Source organism: Cinclus cinclus, chromosome 4 (assembly GCF_963662255.1).
Source record: "Cinclus cinclus chromosome 4, bCinCin1.1, whole genome shotgun sequence".
Lineage (NCBI taxonomy): Eukaryota > Metazoa > Chordata > Aves > Passeriformes > Cinclidae > Cinclus > Cinclus cinclus.
In genome coordinates this window covers 28,319,243-28,338,657 of record NC_085049.1, presented here as the reverse complement: position 1 = coordinate 28,338,657, position 19,415 = coordinate 28,319,243, and the positions used below count along the sequence as shown (strand labels likewise).

General features: G+C 47.4%; 1 protein-coding gene across 3 annotated transcripts in view; it reads left to right on the top strand.

Moving 5' to 3' along the window:
* Nucleotides 1-1,530: 1,530 nt before the first annotated feature.
* Nucleotides 1,531-19,415, top strand: part of LOC134043493 (sodium- and chloride-dependent GABA transporter 2) — a 31,523-nt gene continuing 13,638 nt past the window's right edge. For 2 of the 3 annotated variants that reach the window (XM_062491881.1, XM_062491879.1), the window contains exons 1-7: nt 1,709-2,066; nt 3,389-3,610; nt 8,384-8,518; nt 9,391-9,531; nt 10,097-10,181; nt 12,310-12,442; nt 16,410-16,544. In XM_062491881.1, the coding sequence (XP_062347865.1) occupies nt 3,394-3,610; nt 8,384-8,518; nt 9,391-9,531; nt 10,097-10,181; nt 12,310-12,442; nt 16,410-16,544 (846 nt within the window). In that variant the 5' untranslated portion in view covers nt 1,709-2,066; nt 3,389-3,393. Of the gene's footprint in view, nt 2,067-3,388; nt 3,611-8,383; nt 8,519-9,390; nt 9,532-10,096; nt 10,182-12,309; nt 12,443-16,409; nt 16,545-19,415 lie in introns of all 3 variants that reach the window. The other variant, XM_062491880.1, reaches the window with a different exon arrangement.

Here is a 19,415-nt window from a genome sequence, read left to right as displayed (position 1 = left end):
AGATTTAATATTTCCCCTCGCTGCTTATGTTTACACTGAACATTTGTTTTCATTTTCAGGTTATTGTTGTGTTCAGCGCAGACTTATCTCACTGGGTGGAAGTCAAATAGTCTGTAATTGATTGCACATTTTCCTATCATAGTCTATTAGTTCCTGCCAATTAGCTTGTCGTCTTGTTGATAAGATTATTGCTGTCTGTATGCTGTAGTAATTGTGCTTACTGAGGGATATTCATGCAGTGGTGCTGACGAATGCAGTAGTTTGACAAGCTATAGAAATATTTCCTTAATCGATCTCTTCTCTCCTTATACCAATCTATTGCACAAGGCAAGGTATTACTTGTCTTTACCATTGTTTTTAATCACTGCATTCTTACCCTGTTTAACAGCTGCACTGTTCACTGTGAGATGGTTTCTGCACAAAATGGGATGTTTTCTGTTTCTCATCATATTGCATAATTTCTCTTCTGGTAGAGGAATTATGGGAAAACCATCTTCCCTGGTTTTCAAGAATCACTGATTTGAGGAGTGGAGCTGTTTTATGTGGACCACACTGTTTAATTACTGCAGAAGAGGAGCAGCTCTGTGTGGATTTGCCTGGTTCCTTTCCAAACGGTATTCTGTGGTAATGGCCATAGGTACCATGTTTAATTAATTATGCACAATGGGAGGAAAAATATTTAAATTTCTTTTAAATCTGAATTTTTCATCAAATGGCATTAGTTGTTACATTGTGAGATGTAGTGAATAACATGGTCATTTTCTGTTTTCCTTTTTCTTGGACTTTTGTTGTCACACTCTTTTCAACCAATGCATCTGTTCCTGAAATGAGTTGTTGCATATTTGGTCACACCTTGGTTGAATTAATTCCTTACCTCTGCCTGCCTCTCTTCCATTTCCCTCTTTCTCCTGCAGGAAGTCTGGTGCTTCCTATCACAGATTCATGTGGTGGCACCACAGTGTTTGCTGGTTCTTTCCTGTTGTTCTCCTTCTACCTTCTCAGACTGCCTGTACACATTTTGCTGCCACTTTACACACCTCATATAAGGACACTGACCCCAAAACAGTTTTTTCCCCCCTCTTTCTCTCTTGCTTCCAAGATTTATCAACAGATGTAATAAGAACATTTTAAAACCTTGCCTCATGTATATCCTTGGACCGTCACAGCTGTAATATATCCACCATGAATAATACCCTGTTCTGTTCGCCTCCTTTATGGCCCCTAAGCACAGAGCTAATGTCATCATTACTTGCTGTAAAGACCCCCTTCTGGAGCAAGAACCACTTATTTTGCAGCCCAGTGCTGGGTGTGCATAACTGAGGCTGGTTGCCTCCTTGCTATGAAACTTTTCACCTACTGTTTGATTGTCTGTTCCCATTGCAGCTTCCAGAGTGATGTCCTGGGATGGGCCAGTTCTGCTTCTGGGCAAGACCAGTGGCAAAGATCCCTGTGTGTGAGGGAAGAAAGTTTGCAACCTGCCAAATTTCTGAATGAGGCTCTTTTGGCCCTCAGTAAGAAGCAGCAGAGTGCTTAGCTGAGTTTATTTCCAGCTTTGCTGCCTGCCACTGCTCCTGGCCACAGCAGAGTCCTGGAAATTGTGGGTCAGGCTGCGATGCAGGACCTTGCTCTTTGCCCTGTGCTGCGAAGGAGCAGCGAATTCACTGGGAATTCATATTTTGTCTCTTACCTCTTCCCAGCAGATCTCGGGGCTTGGACTCCATCAGGCAGAGCTGCGGAGGCACCTGTGAGCCGTGGTATCCCCTTTTTCCAGGGACAGAGAGGCGATGGAGAGCGGGAGCCGAGCGGTGCCGGCCCGGGACAGAGCCCGGCGTGAGCCCTTCTCACCGGCGGGGGGAACGAGCCCCTTTGCATTGGCCATGAAATCAGTCATGTGTAGGTTTTTGTCCAGCCCTGGGGGGTGGGGGGAAGGAATGTGGGTTGGGCGAAGTCTAGGATTACACCACCGCTGAATTTTTTTTTTTCTTTCCACACTTTAAATAGCCAGCACCTTTCGGTCCTGCCTTCGCCTCTCCCGTCGCCCGCGCCCCCGCAGCGCCGTCCGCAAGGTAACACCTCTGCTCCCGTTCGCTTCTGCCCTGCTCCCCCTGTGCCCCTCACCCGGCCGGGGCTGCCGCGGGTGAGAGGTCACGAAGCACTTTTCTGCCTGTTTAATAATTTTCTAGCGTGGAGGGGTCCTCCCAGTCCTTCCTTTCGGCCGCTGTCAAATGCATGCCGGTGTTTCTTAGTCCTCTTCGTGTTCCTCCAAATGTTTTATAGAGGGACTATGTAGGGGAGGGGAGAGGTTGAAAGTGTTGATTTGCCCTTTTTCAGTTCTCCCCCGAATAGGGGAGAGTGTCGTTCGCTGCCAGTGCCTTTTCCTGCTCTCCTGGCAAGGGAGTTGTGGGCAGCGATCAATGTCAGTGTAAGGCTGGGGCTGGGGGAAGGCGCTCTGCAGGGCGAGGAGCAGGCTTGAGTGCTGGCACTGTGCGAGGGAAGGTGTCCTCCTTGGCACGAGGTCCTCGGCAAACCCTTTGACACTGGGAACTGTGAAGAACCACAATCCTCACCCTCTTTGCTGTGGAACTTGGCAGCCAGTGGGGCATCCTGCTTGGAAGGAACAGGCTCAACCCTCCCTGATCCTTCCAAATGGTGTCCTCTTGGAGGTACCTGGGGGAAGGTGGAACAGTGAAGTGGTGCCCACCTGCTCTCTGCTGATTTTCTCTTAGCACAGAGATATTTAGAGATGGTGCCAAAGGATCTGAGAGCAGTACTATGGGGAACTTTTCAAGAAATGGGCAGATGTTTGGAAGGGCAGACCTTGAGAAAGGCCAATCGAGATCTCAAGATGCCAATGACTTCATCCTGTTGTTAGAAGGATAGCACCATTCTGAAAATCACTTTTTCATGCAGCCTTGAAGATTTTCAGCAACTGTTGCTGCCATCAAAAGGATAAACTTGTTTTCCTATCATTTCAGTTCATTCTCTTTCTGTGTGTAGGACTTCTGTGTGCTTTGTGGCAAGTATTTGGTCCTGCCATCATCCCCCTCCAGCCCTAAGTCTGTTCCCCACACATGACAGTGGGAGTTCCAGCCTAAGCTGCTGTGTCTTCTGTGTAACATTGGGCTTAGAGGATGGGCTTCCAGAGGCGTTTTGAGATAAGGCAATTTAAAATAATTAAACTAATAGTGGCTTTTAAGGACTGGTTTTGGACTTAGTAGTGAAAATGCATGCCTACTCTTAGCATCAGAAGGAATTGGTATGAGGAGAAAGAGAACAGTTTGAGGTGTGTGGGTGCGTGTGCTTGCCCCTCTCTTGCCTCCCACAGTCTGGATTTCTGCCTCTCTGCATGGCTTGTGCTGAATGTAATGAAGGGAAACTCTTTTTGTAGGTGGGATGGATTACAGAGTCCCCGGTGCTGTCAGCAATGGTGAAATGGTGCCCACACACCCTGGAGTGGAAGAGGAGAAAGAGAAAGAAGAGGAGGAGGAGCAGACACTGGAGCGTGGTCAATGGAATAACAAGTTGGAGTACGTGCTGTCTGTGGCTGGGGAGATCATTGGCCTGGGAAATGTCTGGCGCTTCCCCTACCTCTGCTACAAGAACGGTGGAGGTAAGTGCAGCCAGGGCCACCTGGTCACCAGCACCACTCCACCATCTTTCCCAGCTCCTCAGCTGTGCCCAAATCATGAGTCTGAAGAGAAGGTGCCAACCTGCCAACACGGTACTGCCATCTGGACCCCAACCACGGTCTTGTTTTGAACCAACTGGGACATGGATAACAGTTGCAATATCACAGGGTTTCTGATGGGTGTAGCTGTGTGTCCCTGAGATGAATGGAGCTCTGCTCCTGCTGGTGAAGTGGATGGCTGTATGCAGAGGGAAGGCTGGGAGAGCAGGGAGAGAACTCAGCTTTCCGAGCCGTGTGTCTCACTTCAGACATCGCTTCCTTGAGGAGCGCCAGGCATCCTGTGCAAATCAGATGGTGGGTCCTGGTGGGAGAGGCCACGTGGCCCTAATGCCTTTGCAGGCTTCGTGAGTAGGAACTCAGAACTCCCAGGAGTTCTTGAACACTGGCTCTTATCCTGTGTGTGTCCATGGAGGGCTGTCCTCTAGGTGCTGGAGGCAGGTGGTAGGGACAGGGCAGAGTGAAGGGGTTTCTCCTGGCTTGGGGTAGAAGTACAATGCCACTCCTGCCCTGCATGGTAGCCCCTTGGCATCTGCCAGAGCTGTGAGGTGTGGGAGAGGGGACCCCTGATTCCCATGGCAGGGCTGTGAGGGTGTGGATGGATGTGGTTAATGCAGAGCCAGGGAAGCAGGGTGTTGCAGCTGGCACCGAGGCCAGGCTGTGCTCAGGCTGTGCTCAGCCATCCCCCTGAGGCTGTACTGCGCCTTGGCAGCAGACGTGGGCTCACTGTGCAGGTAGAGGGTTGCTGGGGGCTTCCACAGTTTGTGGCTGCCTTTTAAAGGACAAAACTTTAAAAAATGAGAACACAAAGTTTTGGTTTTTTTTTTTTTTTCCAATTTGGCTCAGAGACATGTAGAGAGAGGGAGCTGCTCTCCGTGTCTGGTGATAAGTTGCTAATTGGGCCCTCCCCAAGGGTAGGGGAGAGGGGAAGCAGCCCTTGGCTGAGAGCTGGCAGGGAGTGAGCACTGAGGACCCGGGGCTGAAATCCCCTGGCTTGAGCTTGTGGTAGTCTCATGGGCCTCACTAAACTGCTTTCACCCCAATGGCATAAAAGAGGATTAAACACTGTTTAGCTACTTTCACGCCATGCTTTGTTCAGTGCTTGTTTCTTTTCTCCAGGTGGTCAGGCAGTCTGGCAGTCTCTTTCCCTGTTGAAAAAGGAGACATTTTCTGCATGTTCTTTTTCTCTGGGAAATGCTTCTTGGCTGCTTGTTGAACTGTGTCTGGTCCCACTGCTGGTACTTTCCTTGGGAACTATTCCATCGATGCAAGCAGGACCTGGAATCCTGTCCAGGCACCCCTTGCCCTGGGTGCTGGGGGAGAGCTCAGGGAGTGCTTTGGGGAAGGGGGAGCAGCAGAGGCAAGACACACAGCTTCTCAGCCTTTTGTCCCTGGAGACATGACCCTGAAGCCAAGTCCTGTGAAGCAGTAGAGGCTGTGAGGAATTTGAAGAACCAGGCAGATTTTTCATCTCCTGCTCCCTTTCCATGAGGACAGAGCAAGGATATGGTGCACGAAACTCCTGTGTGGTGAGGAAAGCAGTTTCTGTAAGATTTCTCCTGGGGAAGAGCAGTGTGATGGGGTGGTGCAGGGCACAAGGCTCCCTCCTGCCTCATGGAACCCAGCCTACTGCAGACAGCACTGTATCAAAACCCTTGTAATGCCTCAAGTTGAATTTTAAAAGTTGCCAGAGGTTTTGCCTTATACTCCTTTAGGAATGCTGGTTCAGGCACTTGCTTCTCCCATTTTTCTGTAAAGGTGCAGGGTCTTTATTTAATTTCCAGCCCCGGGACAATCACAGCCAGCCTACAGCCATTAACTCTTGTGCCAGCACTCCCACAAGTCTGAGGTAGTTCTGCCCTGCTGGATAACTCTCTCCCTTCTGAACTGTGTGCAGGCAGTGATGATAACTGCTCTCAGCTCTTGCTTTGCTTGCCTAAATAAGAGCATCTTCAAGAAATCAGGATCTACAAAATCTGAATTATGTGAAGAGCCAGTCACTCTTCCTTTCTTTAGAGATATTTTCACATAACAAAGGAAGAGTAGTCCCTTACACATTTAACTCTCAGTACATGATACCAAAGCCCTACATAGCAGGGAAAAACAACAAAGAAAAGCAAAAATTTGTTCTGTTTGCTCTTGTTTTCGCCTGCAGGGGCAGGGTCAGGCTCTCCCTGGGCAGGCTGGCCCCACTGATTGGGAAATACCAGGGAAGCCTGTCTGGTGGTGTGGCTGCCAGCACTGCACCCCCTTCCTAGCTTCCCACATCTGCCAAGGCCCCCCACTGCTGAAAATGAGATGGGGAAGGCACTAGGGCTGATTATGGAGTAATTTCTCCCTGTGTCCCCTGTTCTACCAATTGACAGGGGCCTTTTAAAGAACATAGACACCGATGGGAAGAACAGTCTTATTTTACTATGAATACAAAGGCAACACAAAAGTAAAATGATACATTCAATAAAACTATGCACTTGGCTTTAGCAACAAGCAAAAGGAAGCAAGGCAATGTACCTAATCATTATTAGCCAAGAGGGAGGACAGGGATTGAGAAAGATACATCACCAGTTGCCTAAATAGTTGTACCACCAGCCAGAGTCTGCAGTGGTGGGCAGACCCATTTCACAGCAAGGATCTGGAGAACCCTTTCCATAAATTGAGAAAATCCTATATGGTGCATCCACCCATAGGTGAGGTCTCCAAATTCACCCCCCAAAGTGGGTCCATCTTTGTTGGCGCCAACAATCAGGAAGTCAAAGTGACTTGATTGTATTTTTAGCACAGAAACTCCTGGATCTGATGGCACACTGCCTGACCAGCAGGGACCAGGGCTTGGCCAGAGCCCAGACCTCAAATGGAAGGGTTTTCCCCTAAAATACCCTATAAACAAGCCTCTATTCACAGCAGTTAGGAAAGTTGCTTACAACTATACATTTCTTGCACATAACTACACAAGGTTATACAGGCTAGTGTAAGTGTCTTTATCATCTGTTTTGAGTTAAATAATACAGATCATGTTAATCACACAGTGCCCAGGATTCATCCTCTAAGTCAGATCTGGCTCAGCACAGCAGTCCCCCCACTTGGGATGTGAGGGGATTAGGGCAGATTGCAGAGACAGGTCTCTGCAAGTTTTTCCTTCTCTCCACTGTAATTCTGTACTATTTCACAGCCTACATGTCAGGACCTTCCTGAAACCTTCCTGAAACTCAAGATAATGAGAGGTTAGGGAACAGGCCAGACTGCAGGCTGCAAATAAGGAAAAACTGGGTTGGAAAGCTTGATTTGCTGCCTCAGAGACCTCTCCTAGAGTGTAGTTAAATACAAACTTTTATATGACAACAATTTATCTCAGAAACAGGCTTGACTTTCATGATGATATGATTTTGTGCAAGTTGGGAGCTGAGGGGATGGTGCTGAGACAACCATTTCCCCTGCCATTTGCCTTCACCAATTTGTGTTTGCTGGTCGAGGGACACCATGCGGGCAGATGTGCTTTGTTCCCGCTGGGCTATCACAGAATCACTGAGATTAGAAAAGGCCTCTATGCTCCTGTTTGTCCACAAGGATCTACAAAGGTGCCTTCCCTGCCTATTTTGCTCATGCCTTTTTTTGTTTGTCTGTTTGTGTTTTGTTTTGTTTTATTTTCCCAAGAACGGGGGCTGTGGCTCTGTACCTGACTGAAATGAGCACAGGGTGGGAATCCCAGCCAGTCCCCAAAGTGTGCCTTCCCAGCCCCTGTATGCTAGCTAAGCTTCTTAATGAAATCTCCTGGGTTTTGAGTGCTCTGGTGCACAAGGATTGTTATTTCCCATATGCCCCCATCAAGCTGAGCCCAAAGCCAGCTAGCATCACACAGGCAGGGAAAAGGCCTGTGCAGGGAAACCAGTTAGTGCCTGGTTGGGTTGCTGCCTCTGACCTTGTATGCCCTCTGAACTCACCACAGCCAAGATGCTGCTCTCTGTTTGAGTCTGCCTGTTTCCTGACATGTGTCCCTGCCTTTCAGCAGGGTTTGAGCAGCTCCAGTGGCACATGATGTGTGAATGACACATGATGTGCATGAAACATCTTGAGGGGCTGTCTCCTATGCTCTGTGGGGTAAAGGCCATTACTGCAATTAACATTAGCCTGGGGTAATCAAAAGCCTGAAGCATTTAATCTCTCTGCTTGTTCTGTGACAGGGCTGGAACAGGAGGGCAGCCTTGGCTGCTGCTGTGAGGTACATACTTTCCTGCACTGCTACTGTGAGATACTGCTTTCCTGCTCCTCCTTTGCTTGTCTGCTGCTTTTTGCCAAGTAGATGATTGAACAACCCCACAGTCTGGCCGAAAGTGTCAGTCTCCATGTGCTCTTCAGAACCTTGGTGTTGGCATCCATGGGTTTGTCAGCTTATTCAGTCACAATAAACAGTGTCAAAGGAGCCACCAACCTGATTAAGAGTTGGAATGTCTTTACTGCAGTATTTCTTCATTATTTCCATACAGCTATTCACACCATCTTTCTCCATTCTTTGGACATATTGAATTATTCATGTAATCACATCATTCTAGAAGATGAAATGTGAGGAATTTTTTTTTCCTGGCATCCTGTCGCTGACCTTCCAATCTCCACAGATGCCATCCTTCCAAAGCTGTCCCTGGTTACTCGCTGGAGACAGCCTGACCTCAGTCCCTGCATGGGGCTTATTTTTCTATCTGCCAGGTGCCTTCTTCATCCCCTACCTCATCTTCCTCTTCACCTGTGGGATCCCAGTGTTCTTCCTGGAGACGGCACTGGGGCAGTACACGAGCCAGGGAGGAGTGACTGCCTGGCGCAGGATCTGCCCCCTCTTTGAAGGTGAGTGGAGGGAGCTGGGAGCGCATGGTGAGGTGGGGAGACCCTGGGACCCCAGGAGGATGAGCAGAGATATGTGTCCCCACAGCCTGGATTGTTATTTCCACACATCTCTGGCCCACCTGCCTGAGAGGTGCCCCCTTTCCAAAATCCTCCTGGAAAAAACGGATCTCTTTCTTCACCAAACAGTTCTCACTGTTATATTGCATCCCAGTTTCTTTCTTCATGGCCACAGCCTTGGTCAGTAACTTTGTGTCCAATCAAGTTTGTCCTCTAAGACGTAAATGGGGAAATGGTGGTTATGAAGAGCCTAAAGCATGCTGCTGGTTTTTTAAGTCAATGCTGTCATCTCTGTGAGTTTGCAGGTGGTGCAAAACCTTACTGGTGAAGGTGTCAGCTCTCTTAATAAATTGTTAGTAGACAGATCCTCTGTGTCTAGCGCTGTTTCATCACAGTTATCCAGCCTCAAGCCACTTTCCATAATTTCTCTGAAAGTCACAATTGCCACCTCCTCACATGCCAAATCCTTTAGAGGCTTCTTCAGCACCTTCCAGAGAAGGTGTGCAGCATTAATAAAAGAGCTTCCCAAACAAAAGTGAAAAGGGAAAGTGAAAAATATTAAATGAATTTTGTTAGAAGAGATGTGACTCAGCAGGTGCCTCACCATTGCATGTTTCTGCCCCTTTGCACAGTGTTCCAGCCATAACCTGCCCACCCCCTGCCCAGCATCCCTCCCATTGCCACCCTTTCACCAGGGAAGGCTGTGGCAGGGTGGCAGGAAGAGTGACAAACACTGGGTGAGCAGCTCCCAAAGGGAATTCTTTTCCCGTCCCCTGGCATGTGGGTCACCTGTCTTTGGGGCTCTCTTTCTGCAGGAATTGGCTACGCCTCACAGGTCATCGTCATACTGCTGAACTTCTACTACATCATTGTCCTGGCCTGGGCCTTGTTTTATCTCTTCAGTTCGTTCACCATTGACCTCCCGTGGGGCAGCTGTGACCACGAGTGGAACACAGGTGGGTGTGGAGCCCTCTCCCTGTCCTCCAGCAGATCCCATCTGAGGGAAACCTGCTGCTGCCCAGGGCCAAGCCTCAGGGAGTGTCTTGCTCCTGTGTAGGTGGGACATAGGGTTTGGGATGCTGGGTCACTGCAGTGCTGTTGACGCTTTTATGGGATAGGCTTGGTCGGTCTCAGTCTTTGCTGGAGGGCACCAGTGCTGTGCAGTGGTGACCTCCCTGGTGACTCCTGCTCTGAGCTCCAGCTAACACAGGTGCCCTACTTCTTGGCATCTTTCGATCATCCTGTTCTGTGTGTTAGCCACAGGCCCAGAGCTGATCAGGACCATACCCTCTGGAAGGAAAAATTAAATGCTATCATCCTAAGCGCCCTAGATTTCTTGCCATCCTTTTCATGGAAGGGATTTTTTTTTTTTTTTTTGGTGCATCCTTGGGACTATATAAAACTAGTCCTAGTCTTAACATCAGTGAATCTCAACACTGTGGATGGACAGGGAGGGATTCTGCAGATCCTCTGGTACTCTGGGCACTGCTGCTTACAGTTCTCCCTGGGCCTTTCATTCAGGGAACTGCATGGAGCTCCAGAAGGCGAACTCCACGTTCAATGTGACCAGCGAAAATGCCACATCCCCGGTCATCGAGTTCTGGGAGTAAGTAAAGGACAGGCCTGTACACCCCTTCCTCTCAGATATCATTTCCATGGGCAAAGGGCAATCTGTAGTAGCACATCCTATTAACCCACCCTTTCCAGAAGAGGACATGAGGGGGGCAGCTGGGCAGGTCAGAGTGAAGGCTCTCAGGGCTGCCAGCCAAGGTTAACTTCACTGTGCCTGTGGTATTGCTCTGGAGTTGTGCTGGCATGCCTCAGAACCACCTGATTTTGTCCTTCTCTGATGCTGTGTTCCTGTTCCTCTGGATTTTTTGGCCTTTTTGGTCTCACTGACCTTTTTCCTTTGAATTCATGCTGCTGTGTGATACCAGCATGCTCCCAGGAGATTCTGGCATGGTGGATTGTGACTTTTGTATGTGCACTGGTCTTATCCCAAAAGCAGAAAAAAAAAGAGTGATGTTTTCACTGTAGGGTGACTAATTTGCAAGTTATGCTGAGGAGAGAACCTCAGTAAAATTGAAATGAAATGCTAGTGTCAGATAACTCCACACTGAAATTTGGTGCTTTGTGTTGTTTTTCTCTCCCTGTGCTGTTATCCTGAGGTCCACAGTAGCTTTATGTCAGACACAAATGCATGGGTCTGTTAGCTTAGGATCTCTGATGATCCTCAGCAGGCCCAGTTAAGCATTGAGCCCTGGCTGAAGACTGTGCAGGTAACCCCTCTGCTGGCACCGTGCATTTCCCTTGTGTGTTTTGATGGATGGATGGATGGAGGGCTGTGTCCCTGCCTACTCTCGGGGTGGATGGAGCACACACACAGCACCCACAGGGCTTCCTCAGCTCAGCACAGGGATGCTGCTTCTAAACTTCAAAGTCTTTAAATTTTCTTTGTCTCCTCTGTGCTCCCTGAGCCCGTGCTCTCCCTTTCCTTGTTGCTCACAAGTGACTAGATAGTGACCTCCCGTAGACTGCTTTTGCTGTGGCTGAACACTGGAAAAGCGGATGTTTCTATTACTGCTGTGACCCATCCCTGTGTTACTCGGGAATAAGCAGCAGGGGGTTGGAAATTTCCACTGTCAATTGCTTCTGATGCAGCATCTGTTCCTGCCCTCCCTGGGCAAGGAAGTAGGAGGCCAGCATTTTCTTGAGGAGTTCTGACCTGCCAGTGGGCTGATGGCACACTCCACAGGTCTCTCCTGGCTGCAGTACAGCTCCCAGTTAGTTCCAGTCCAGTGGCACCCTTTGCACTGGTTAGAGTCCACATCCTTAGAAGCAGGCAAAGAGCAACATGATGAAGCTGATCTGAGATAGCAGTGTGATTTTCTCCAATCTTTCTCTCACCCCCTCAATCCACTGCAAGGCTGTGGGGCAATGAGAGCAGCAGTGTGCCTTAGACAAGTGTTCTCCAGCAGCACCTTTATTTGGGGATAATTGCTGTCTTTTGCAGCAGGGTGGATGTTATTGCTGGACTTCAGTGTTGTGCAAGTCCCTCTCTGCCTGTGTCAGGCTTGGGTTTTTGGGACTGCACCCTGGGGTTTCACACTCAGGTTCAACCATGTGGTGTGGGAGATGGGGGAGGATGAGTCCTTACTTTTATAAGTGATGAGGAAGATTTGATATACTCATGACATGGAAAGGCTGCTATTATTGAACCTCATTTGTACCAAGGTCCAGATATCCCAGGATTTTATCTCCACACTGGCTGCAAAAGGATGCTCTAGGTGGCCTCTTCTGACTGCACAGTGGGAACTATGGTTGGGTCTTAGTCACAGAACGGGATGCTGTGCTGCTCTGTGTCCTGAGGTCAGTTATGTAGCTGCCTCAAAAGAGAGAAGTGTGCTATGGAGAGGGGGTTGGACAGCATCGCTTATTGGGTGGTCCTGATGGATTCTGCATGGTAAGTGCAGTGTATCCCTCACTTTGAGGATTGGAGCATGTCAGAAATGTAAGTGAACTCTGTGTGTCCATGTGTGACCTGCCATGCTGGCAGTATTTTTCAGAGAAGAGCACTGCTTAAATTCCTCTGAGGCTTTCAGCTCAGACCTGAACCTTGTTAATGAGACAGCTTTTCTCCTCTAAGCCATCAAGCACTGAGAACCAGCATGTTGGGTACATTAGTGGCTAGCATCAGTGACTCTTGCATGTTCCTTTGCTCCCCCCCAATGCAGGAGAAGAGTGCTAAAGATTTCTGATGGCATCCAGCACCTGGGTGGTCTCCGCTGGGAGCTGGCTCTGTGTCTCTTGCTGGCTTGGATCATCTGTTACTTCTGTATTTGGAAAGGGGTCAAGTCCACGGGCAAGGTGAGTCCTTAGTTCAGGTCAAACCTCTTCCCTTGGTCACAGCACTGGTTCTACTCATCTTTTATAGGTTCAGAGAGGTCCTTGAGAACCACTTGAGAGGTCCTGGGAACCACTGTCTGCATAAGTTGACAGGAGCCTGTAGGGCTCAACATGCAGCAGGAGTGTGAGCCAGGCTCTCTGTTTTTGGGTAGGTACAGGTAGGAAAGGATGGGAGCACCAAGGCATCTCAGAGCAGTAACTTCCAAAGTGTATATCCCTGTCGAGTCCGTCTCCATCCACAGACCCAGGAGACGCTGGAGTCTTCTTTGTATGGGGTAGTTGCTGCTCCCTTCCTTCCCATTACAGCATGAGTAAGAAACATGTTTTTGCCTCTGCTGGCAAGTGCAACTGGAAAATCTTCAAATTCATTAGATACAGACAAAGGTAACTGAGATGACCCCAAAGCCCTCTCTGCCTCAGCACCATAGGAGTTGTCTTTTTATGCTTTTTATTTCTCAACTGTTCCTACCGTTGCCTATTCTCCATCAATAAAGGCCTGCTTTTTCTTTCCCCATACTAGTCACCACAGAGTTATTTCTTTGAATATTTTTGGGAAGAACTGGTGTGACTGCCCAGCTCCATTCCCTGCTGTCTTACAGAGTGTGCCACTCTCATTTGCACTGACCCCATTACTTAGTTTTTGCAACTGCCTCCTGACCCTATTCCCAGCCAGCTTTGTCTGGAGCCAGCAAGAACAGATGGAAATTAAAAGACTTTAGTGTGTTTCCTAAATTGTGTCTTCTCTGCATGTCTTGAACAAGCCATCATGTGTGATGGTGTGTAAATTTTAGTTGCACCCATTTCCATCAAGTTGATGGCATGGATGTTAGCGGTTTCTCTTGCTTCCAGAATGGTCTGGGATTATGAAACATGACAGGGAAATCAAGCAGCTTGCAGGGATGACATTTTCTGGTTTCCATGGAGTAAAATTAGAAGAAAAGAGCAACTGCTTGCTGTGGTGGCCTGGTAAAGGAAAAAAGGCAGTCTAATAACAGCAAATATGATACTAAGATACAGCAAATGTAGTGTGGGAAGTCCTGAGAACAAATTCCATCTATTTTAGATACAAATTCTTGGTCAAATGCAAATGATTTCTAGCAAAAAGTACTAGTCATGGTGAGATCTTGAAAACAGAAACCTTCTTTCAGTGAAGCAACAGGTTCATCAACCTTCCACATATTTAATAATCTGACTAAAATGATGGCTGTGGGAATATAACCCCACTGGAAAAGAAATATTCCTTAATTCTGAGGATTTACCTGTGGAGGGTCAAACACCCTGAGCTGAAATTGCCCTTCTCTGATCAGCAGTGATTTTCATCCTCCAGCACAGGGACTGCCTGACCCCAGGAATGCTCCCACAGGCAGGAGGTTGTCACAGATGGAACCACTTTGCCGAGGCATGTGGATCAGATTCAAATAAAACCCTGGATGTTGTTGACCAGCATGTGACAGAATGATCACACTCATCCCAGCAAGGTTCCTAGTGATGTAGTTAGTGCTAACAATGCCCCAAAGATAAAAAAGATTGGTTCTAAGCCAAGCACTGAGTAGTATCTCATTGGATCCAGATGTTCCTGTTGTTAGATAGAAGTTTGGCAATCTTAATCCAGGAAAGCATTCTCCAAATTCAGGCCTCTGATCTTGGTGGAGGTGTGAGAGAATGTGGAGTGAAAAGCTTAACACACTAATTCATATGGGCTGTAAAGCACATAGCATGTTATCAAAATGTGAATCCAAATCATATCCCAGATGACTGTCCCTTTGTGCCCTATGCTCCTAAAACTGATGTTATTTAGAGATTAAGACAAGAATGTGTGATTTGACATCCTGGAAGAACATGTACTAAGGTTCAAAGAGAATGAGTTGTTTTTATGATTTTTGTTTTAATCTTGCTTTCATGGGCTGAGAAAGCATCCCGTTATTTTCTGAAGGAAGACTTTGGTTGTGTGGTAAATACAGTGATGGTGGTTAAACTTGCAGGACCTGCAGATTTGATTTACTGTCACTGTACAGCTCTAAATCAGAGGCTCCTTGAAAATTTGAGACTGTGGGGAATGATGGCATTTACTTGTGCTGAAGAATCTTGTCCTTGGTTTCTACAGTGTTCAGGATGCAGATTCAGAGGAACAGGGATGAATCTGCTCCAGACATCTCAGGCAACCCAGAGCCTCAGCAAGGAGGTATTTTCCACTGATCTCTGTGTCAGTGTTATCCAAGACTGCTGAGATACATAGAGCAGGGCACATGAAATGTATAGAAAACCTGGAGATGCAGATAGAGATGAAAGCCTAGTACTGGGGTTTTCCAAGGAAGGGAAATCTTTCAAATCCTGTCCTACACTACAAAACTGAATCACTGGAGAGTGTGTGTCCTGGCTAGGGGGAGGACTTGCAGAATCAGGTACTTTGGACATTGCTTTATTCAGATGGAGTCTATCAGAGTGGATCCAGAAAATAAAATCTCTTTTTTGAATCACTACTCAAATCATGAAGATTACTCAGGGGCAGAGCAGAACTTGTCATACTGTCCAGGGAAATAATATGCTTGGTTCTCAGCAGGATATCCCCTAATGCAGAAACCTCCAAAGATGAGTCACAGCCTGTGACTCCCACTAAGGGATGGTGGGCTTTTAGATGGATTTTAAAGCAACTTATTCTGGATGGATGGACAGGTGTGAGAAATGGATCACTTCACATCATTACATTCTGCACTTTCTCCAGAGATGATCTCTCCAGTGCACAACTGCCAGAGCTGAGAAAAGAGCTGTAGGGTAGTGTTCAGATGAAGCATGCTGATGCAAGTCCTTGCTGAGCACGTCCACACAGGAAAAACCTGAAGATGCAACCTTTCTTTTTTTGGCCTAGCCCAATAATGAACAACTTCTTCTCAAGGTGGTCAATAATTCTTTAAGGTATGGAAGCAATGCAAAATGATTAATCACATTACTTGAGTTGTTGAGGAGGTTGCATGAGCTCTCTGTGTTAGTTTGTGTGGGAAACAGACTGCAATGTGGTGTCATTGTGGCATGCTACAGCAGTTACCCTGAACAGTCCTGAAAGTTCTCTGGTAGTCCCCAAACTGAGTGTCACATGTACCAGAGGTGAAGTCCCTGAAAGGATTAGCTGATACTGGTTTCCAGCTTTTCCCCAAGGGATGATGTAGTGCCTTTGCTGGAGGAAATGGATTTTAACCCTATCTGACTGTGTCTGTGACGTTCATGGGGCTAGTGGCACAAAAAGCAAGAGGACACGTGTTCAAGGTCCTTTCTGGGTCTGCATCCTTGGTGACAATTCCAAACTGTGCAGCCCTGCTCTGCCTGAAATGCCCATGCTGGATGACTGAACTGGGGTCACTCAGAGGCAGTGGCTGCAATGGGAAGGGCTAGGCACAACCCCTCTGACAGTTCCAGCTCTGAGCTCGGGACCCCCAGCATTGTTCCTGGTGGTTCTTCAGTGGCAATCATATTTCAGGGCATTCCCTGCACACCTTTTCACCCTTGCCACTAAATGCTATGGAGAAGGGACAGTCTGTGTGTCACTTAGACTCTGTTTGGAGTAGGCATGTGAAGATGGATACTGGGGGCAGCTCCTTTTCTGATGCACGTAGATATCACACCACTGGCTTTGGCAGACTCTGACTGCAACCTGCTGACAGCCTGGCTTGGGGTCTGGATCTCTCCTAGGACTAGAAAGGCATTCTCTGGCTCCAGACACGCAGTGTTATGTCCTAAGTTTCCCAAATGCATTTTAAAACATGTTTCTTTCTGCTTTCTACTTTTCAGGAGACAGCAAGGTGCTGAGCAAAGCAGCCTGACCTGTCCCCTGCCCACCTCTCCCAGCCTGGGGGTCAGTTCTGTGCTACTGGCTGGCACTGCGTGCTCTGGGCCATGCTGCTCTCTCACACTTGTCCCTTCCTGCTCCTCCCAGGTGGTATATTTCACTGCCACGTTCCCATATGTCATGCTGATTGTTCTGCTCATCAGGGGAGTCTCCTTACCCGGGGCATCCCAGGGAATCCTCTTTTATCTTTATCCAGACATCAGTCGCCTTGGGGACCCTCAGGTAAGGTGGAAGGGGGGAATGAATGGCTAAGCTTGCATGGTTTCCTCTGGCAGCCCTCACTCTCTCCTTTTTCTTTTCCTGCTCTGTTTCTTTCAATTTTTACTTTCTGATCCCTCTTTTTCCCCTCTATGGCTGTAAGGCAGAGCTGTGATATTGGTGTGTTTTCCCTGCTCTCTTGACCTCCAGTGCTGTTCCTGAAATTTCCTGTCTGACTTGAGTCTGAATTGCTCAGGGGTATGGGCAGTGGGATTTAATCCTCTATCATGAGTGGTGCCAGCTGTCCCTCCTGTTTCTTGGGGTGGCTCCTCTGCTGTGGAGCCAGACGGTGCATGGGGAGCCACTTTGCACTGTGCCAGCAGCTTGTGGGCATGAACCCTGCTCCTGGCATATTTGCTCCATCTTTGTTGGGAAGCATGCCGGGTGCATGGATGTAGAAGCCATGGCATGCTGCTGCAGCAGTCCCTGGGACCTGGCTGCCTTCCTCTCCTTCCCATCCCTGCTGAGAAATTCCTGCCTGTTTGACGGGAGGGTCAGAGCCCGACTGCTGCATTTAATCTCTTTGGGACAAGTTCTTCCACGTTAAATCCTGGCTCCAGCTGAGCTGCTGTACCAGCCTTTGTGTGAAGGTGTTTCCAAAGGAGATTAAAGGGTGCCTGCCTGGAAAACAGGCCAGCAAAACCCTTGGTAACCCCATTAACTCTTTCTGGTCTAGCACCAGTGCTGTCTTGGTTATTATTTTTGTGAATGGGAACATTAGCACTGGTGGGTGTATGGTAGGACAGCTGCTCCCTCGACATAGAGGTGCAGAAAAGCACGAAAGGGCGTGAGGACAGCTGTATGTGCTGTGATTGTGTCTCCATGTGCAATGATGAGACACAAGAGGCTTCTGAAATGAAATAATATTTATGAATGGTGCTCCTTCTCTCATGAAAAGTCCTGTTGTTACTGTGGCTGTGTTGCCCAGGGGACTGAACTAAGGCACCTCAGGCATAGCATGGTTGGTTCTAGCTGTGTCCTTATTAGGTCTGTCCTGGCAAACTTTTTCAATTGCAGCCTGTGCTTTAGAAGTAGAGCTTCCTTCCAGCCTAGAAAATGTTGGCGGAAAGGCAGAGTAACCCTTCAAAGTTAAGAGGATAGCTCTGAACCAGGGGAGGAAAACTCTCCTGAACCGAGGGAGGAAAATTTCCTTCTCACTCCCCACTCCACATTCCCCAGTGAATGCTTCACTTCTCAGGGAGAAAAGCAGGATTTGGCAGCAATGGTTGTCTTCCTCTAGCATGTTTTTACCATCCTACTGAACCATGTAGCAGGACTTGAGTCTTCTCTTGTCTTCCCATCAGAGAGGGAAGCATTAGTGCCCGAAGCCCCACATGTGTGTGGCTGTGCCTATCCCTGCCCCCCATCTCTGTGCTGTGGTGTGAGTCCTGTCAGCCCATTGGGACCAAATTGATTATAAATGATTTGTGCTCAAAGGATAGTGAACTGTAATTATTTACCAGCCATCCTGCACTGCCTGGAAAAATGGCAGATTCTTTAGTGCTTGGGAAGGGATTCTGGAAATTAAAAAAAATAAAATAATCTCTGCAATCTGAGCCTTATGAGAAGGCATCTCAAGGGGAGGTTTAAACAAAGGGTGAGCAATATACTAGAGGACAAAATCAAATCTCCTCTAAAAGTATACAAAAAACAAGGTGAAAAGAGGGGATTAATTATTTATCAATTCTACCAGAGGAGCAGCAACAGCTGAGACCTGATTAAATGTCAGAATATCAGGCTGGTGTGTGGAAATCATTGCTTTTCACCTGCCAAGTGACCTTGGACAGAACTGGGAACTCCTGTCTATGAGAGCTTAGTCAAGCTGATTGATGATGGTCTCTTTCAGCTGTAAAGTCTACAGTGCCTTAAATCTTCCTGCATCTTCATTTCCTCAATCTGTGAAATGCCCATAATTAAAATGGTAAATGAATTGCATTTTATAGGTAGATCAGACCATACAGAGAACTGCCAAACCAAGGTGTTGAATAATGAAGATCAGTTGTGCTCAAATATGAGCAAATAAGAGCAAAACCACCAAAAACGTCATCTATCTTGAACTGCATGTCCCCAAAGAAAAACCCAAAGCAAAATACCCAAAAGCAAATAAACCAAAAACCAAACAAACAAAAAACTAAAAATGAGCTTATAGCTCATATTTTTAATATGTAGGTTATTTAATATTATGATGTTAGCATGTCAGCCATAACTAGGCCCAAAGTCTTTTTCCAGTCCTTGACTGCATTGCTGTGTTCCAAATGCATCCTATGTATTTCACAGTGTGGACCAACAGAGGGTCTTGGGGTCATCTTCCAGTTCTACTTTTGATCACTCCACCCTTTGCATTTACCAGTTTTATCAATTGTTTTATTCAGCAGGAAATGCTGGGGATTTATGAATGTGATTAGGGAGAGGGATGCATAGTGGGATCCACCAGTGAGAAGATGAAATGGGAGGATTTCAGAAGTAGAACTAAGATTTAAGTGTGTAAAACTTGCCATTAAAAGAACTTCTTCCAGGTGCTGTCAGACTTTCTGTTGACTGAAGTTTTCCTATCACTGCCAGCCACTGTTTAGACAGACAGCTATAAAGAGAGGACAGATAGGCTTTATGCCAAAAGTGTTGTCTTGTGAATTTGGGTTTGCTTTAAAGAAAATAAATGTCATAGTCTCCTTTCACTCTGGTATCAAGTCTCTTAGCTGAATTTCCTTAGGTTTAATGAGTGAGAATGGAGAAGGAGTTGTGCTCAGAGGCTGCTGAATTTCTGTCTCTCTGGAAAAGCAGCAAATATTTCCCAAGGTCTCTCACACTTATTTTCCTCTTGAAATTTCCAGAAAA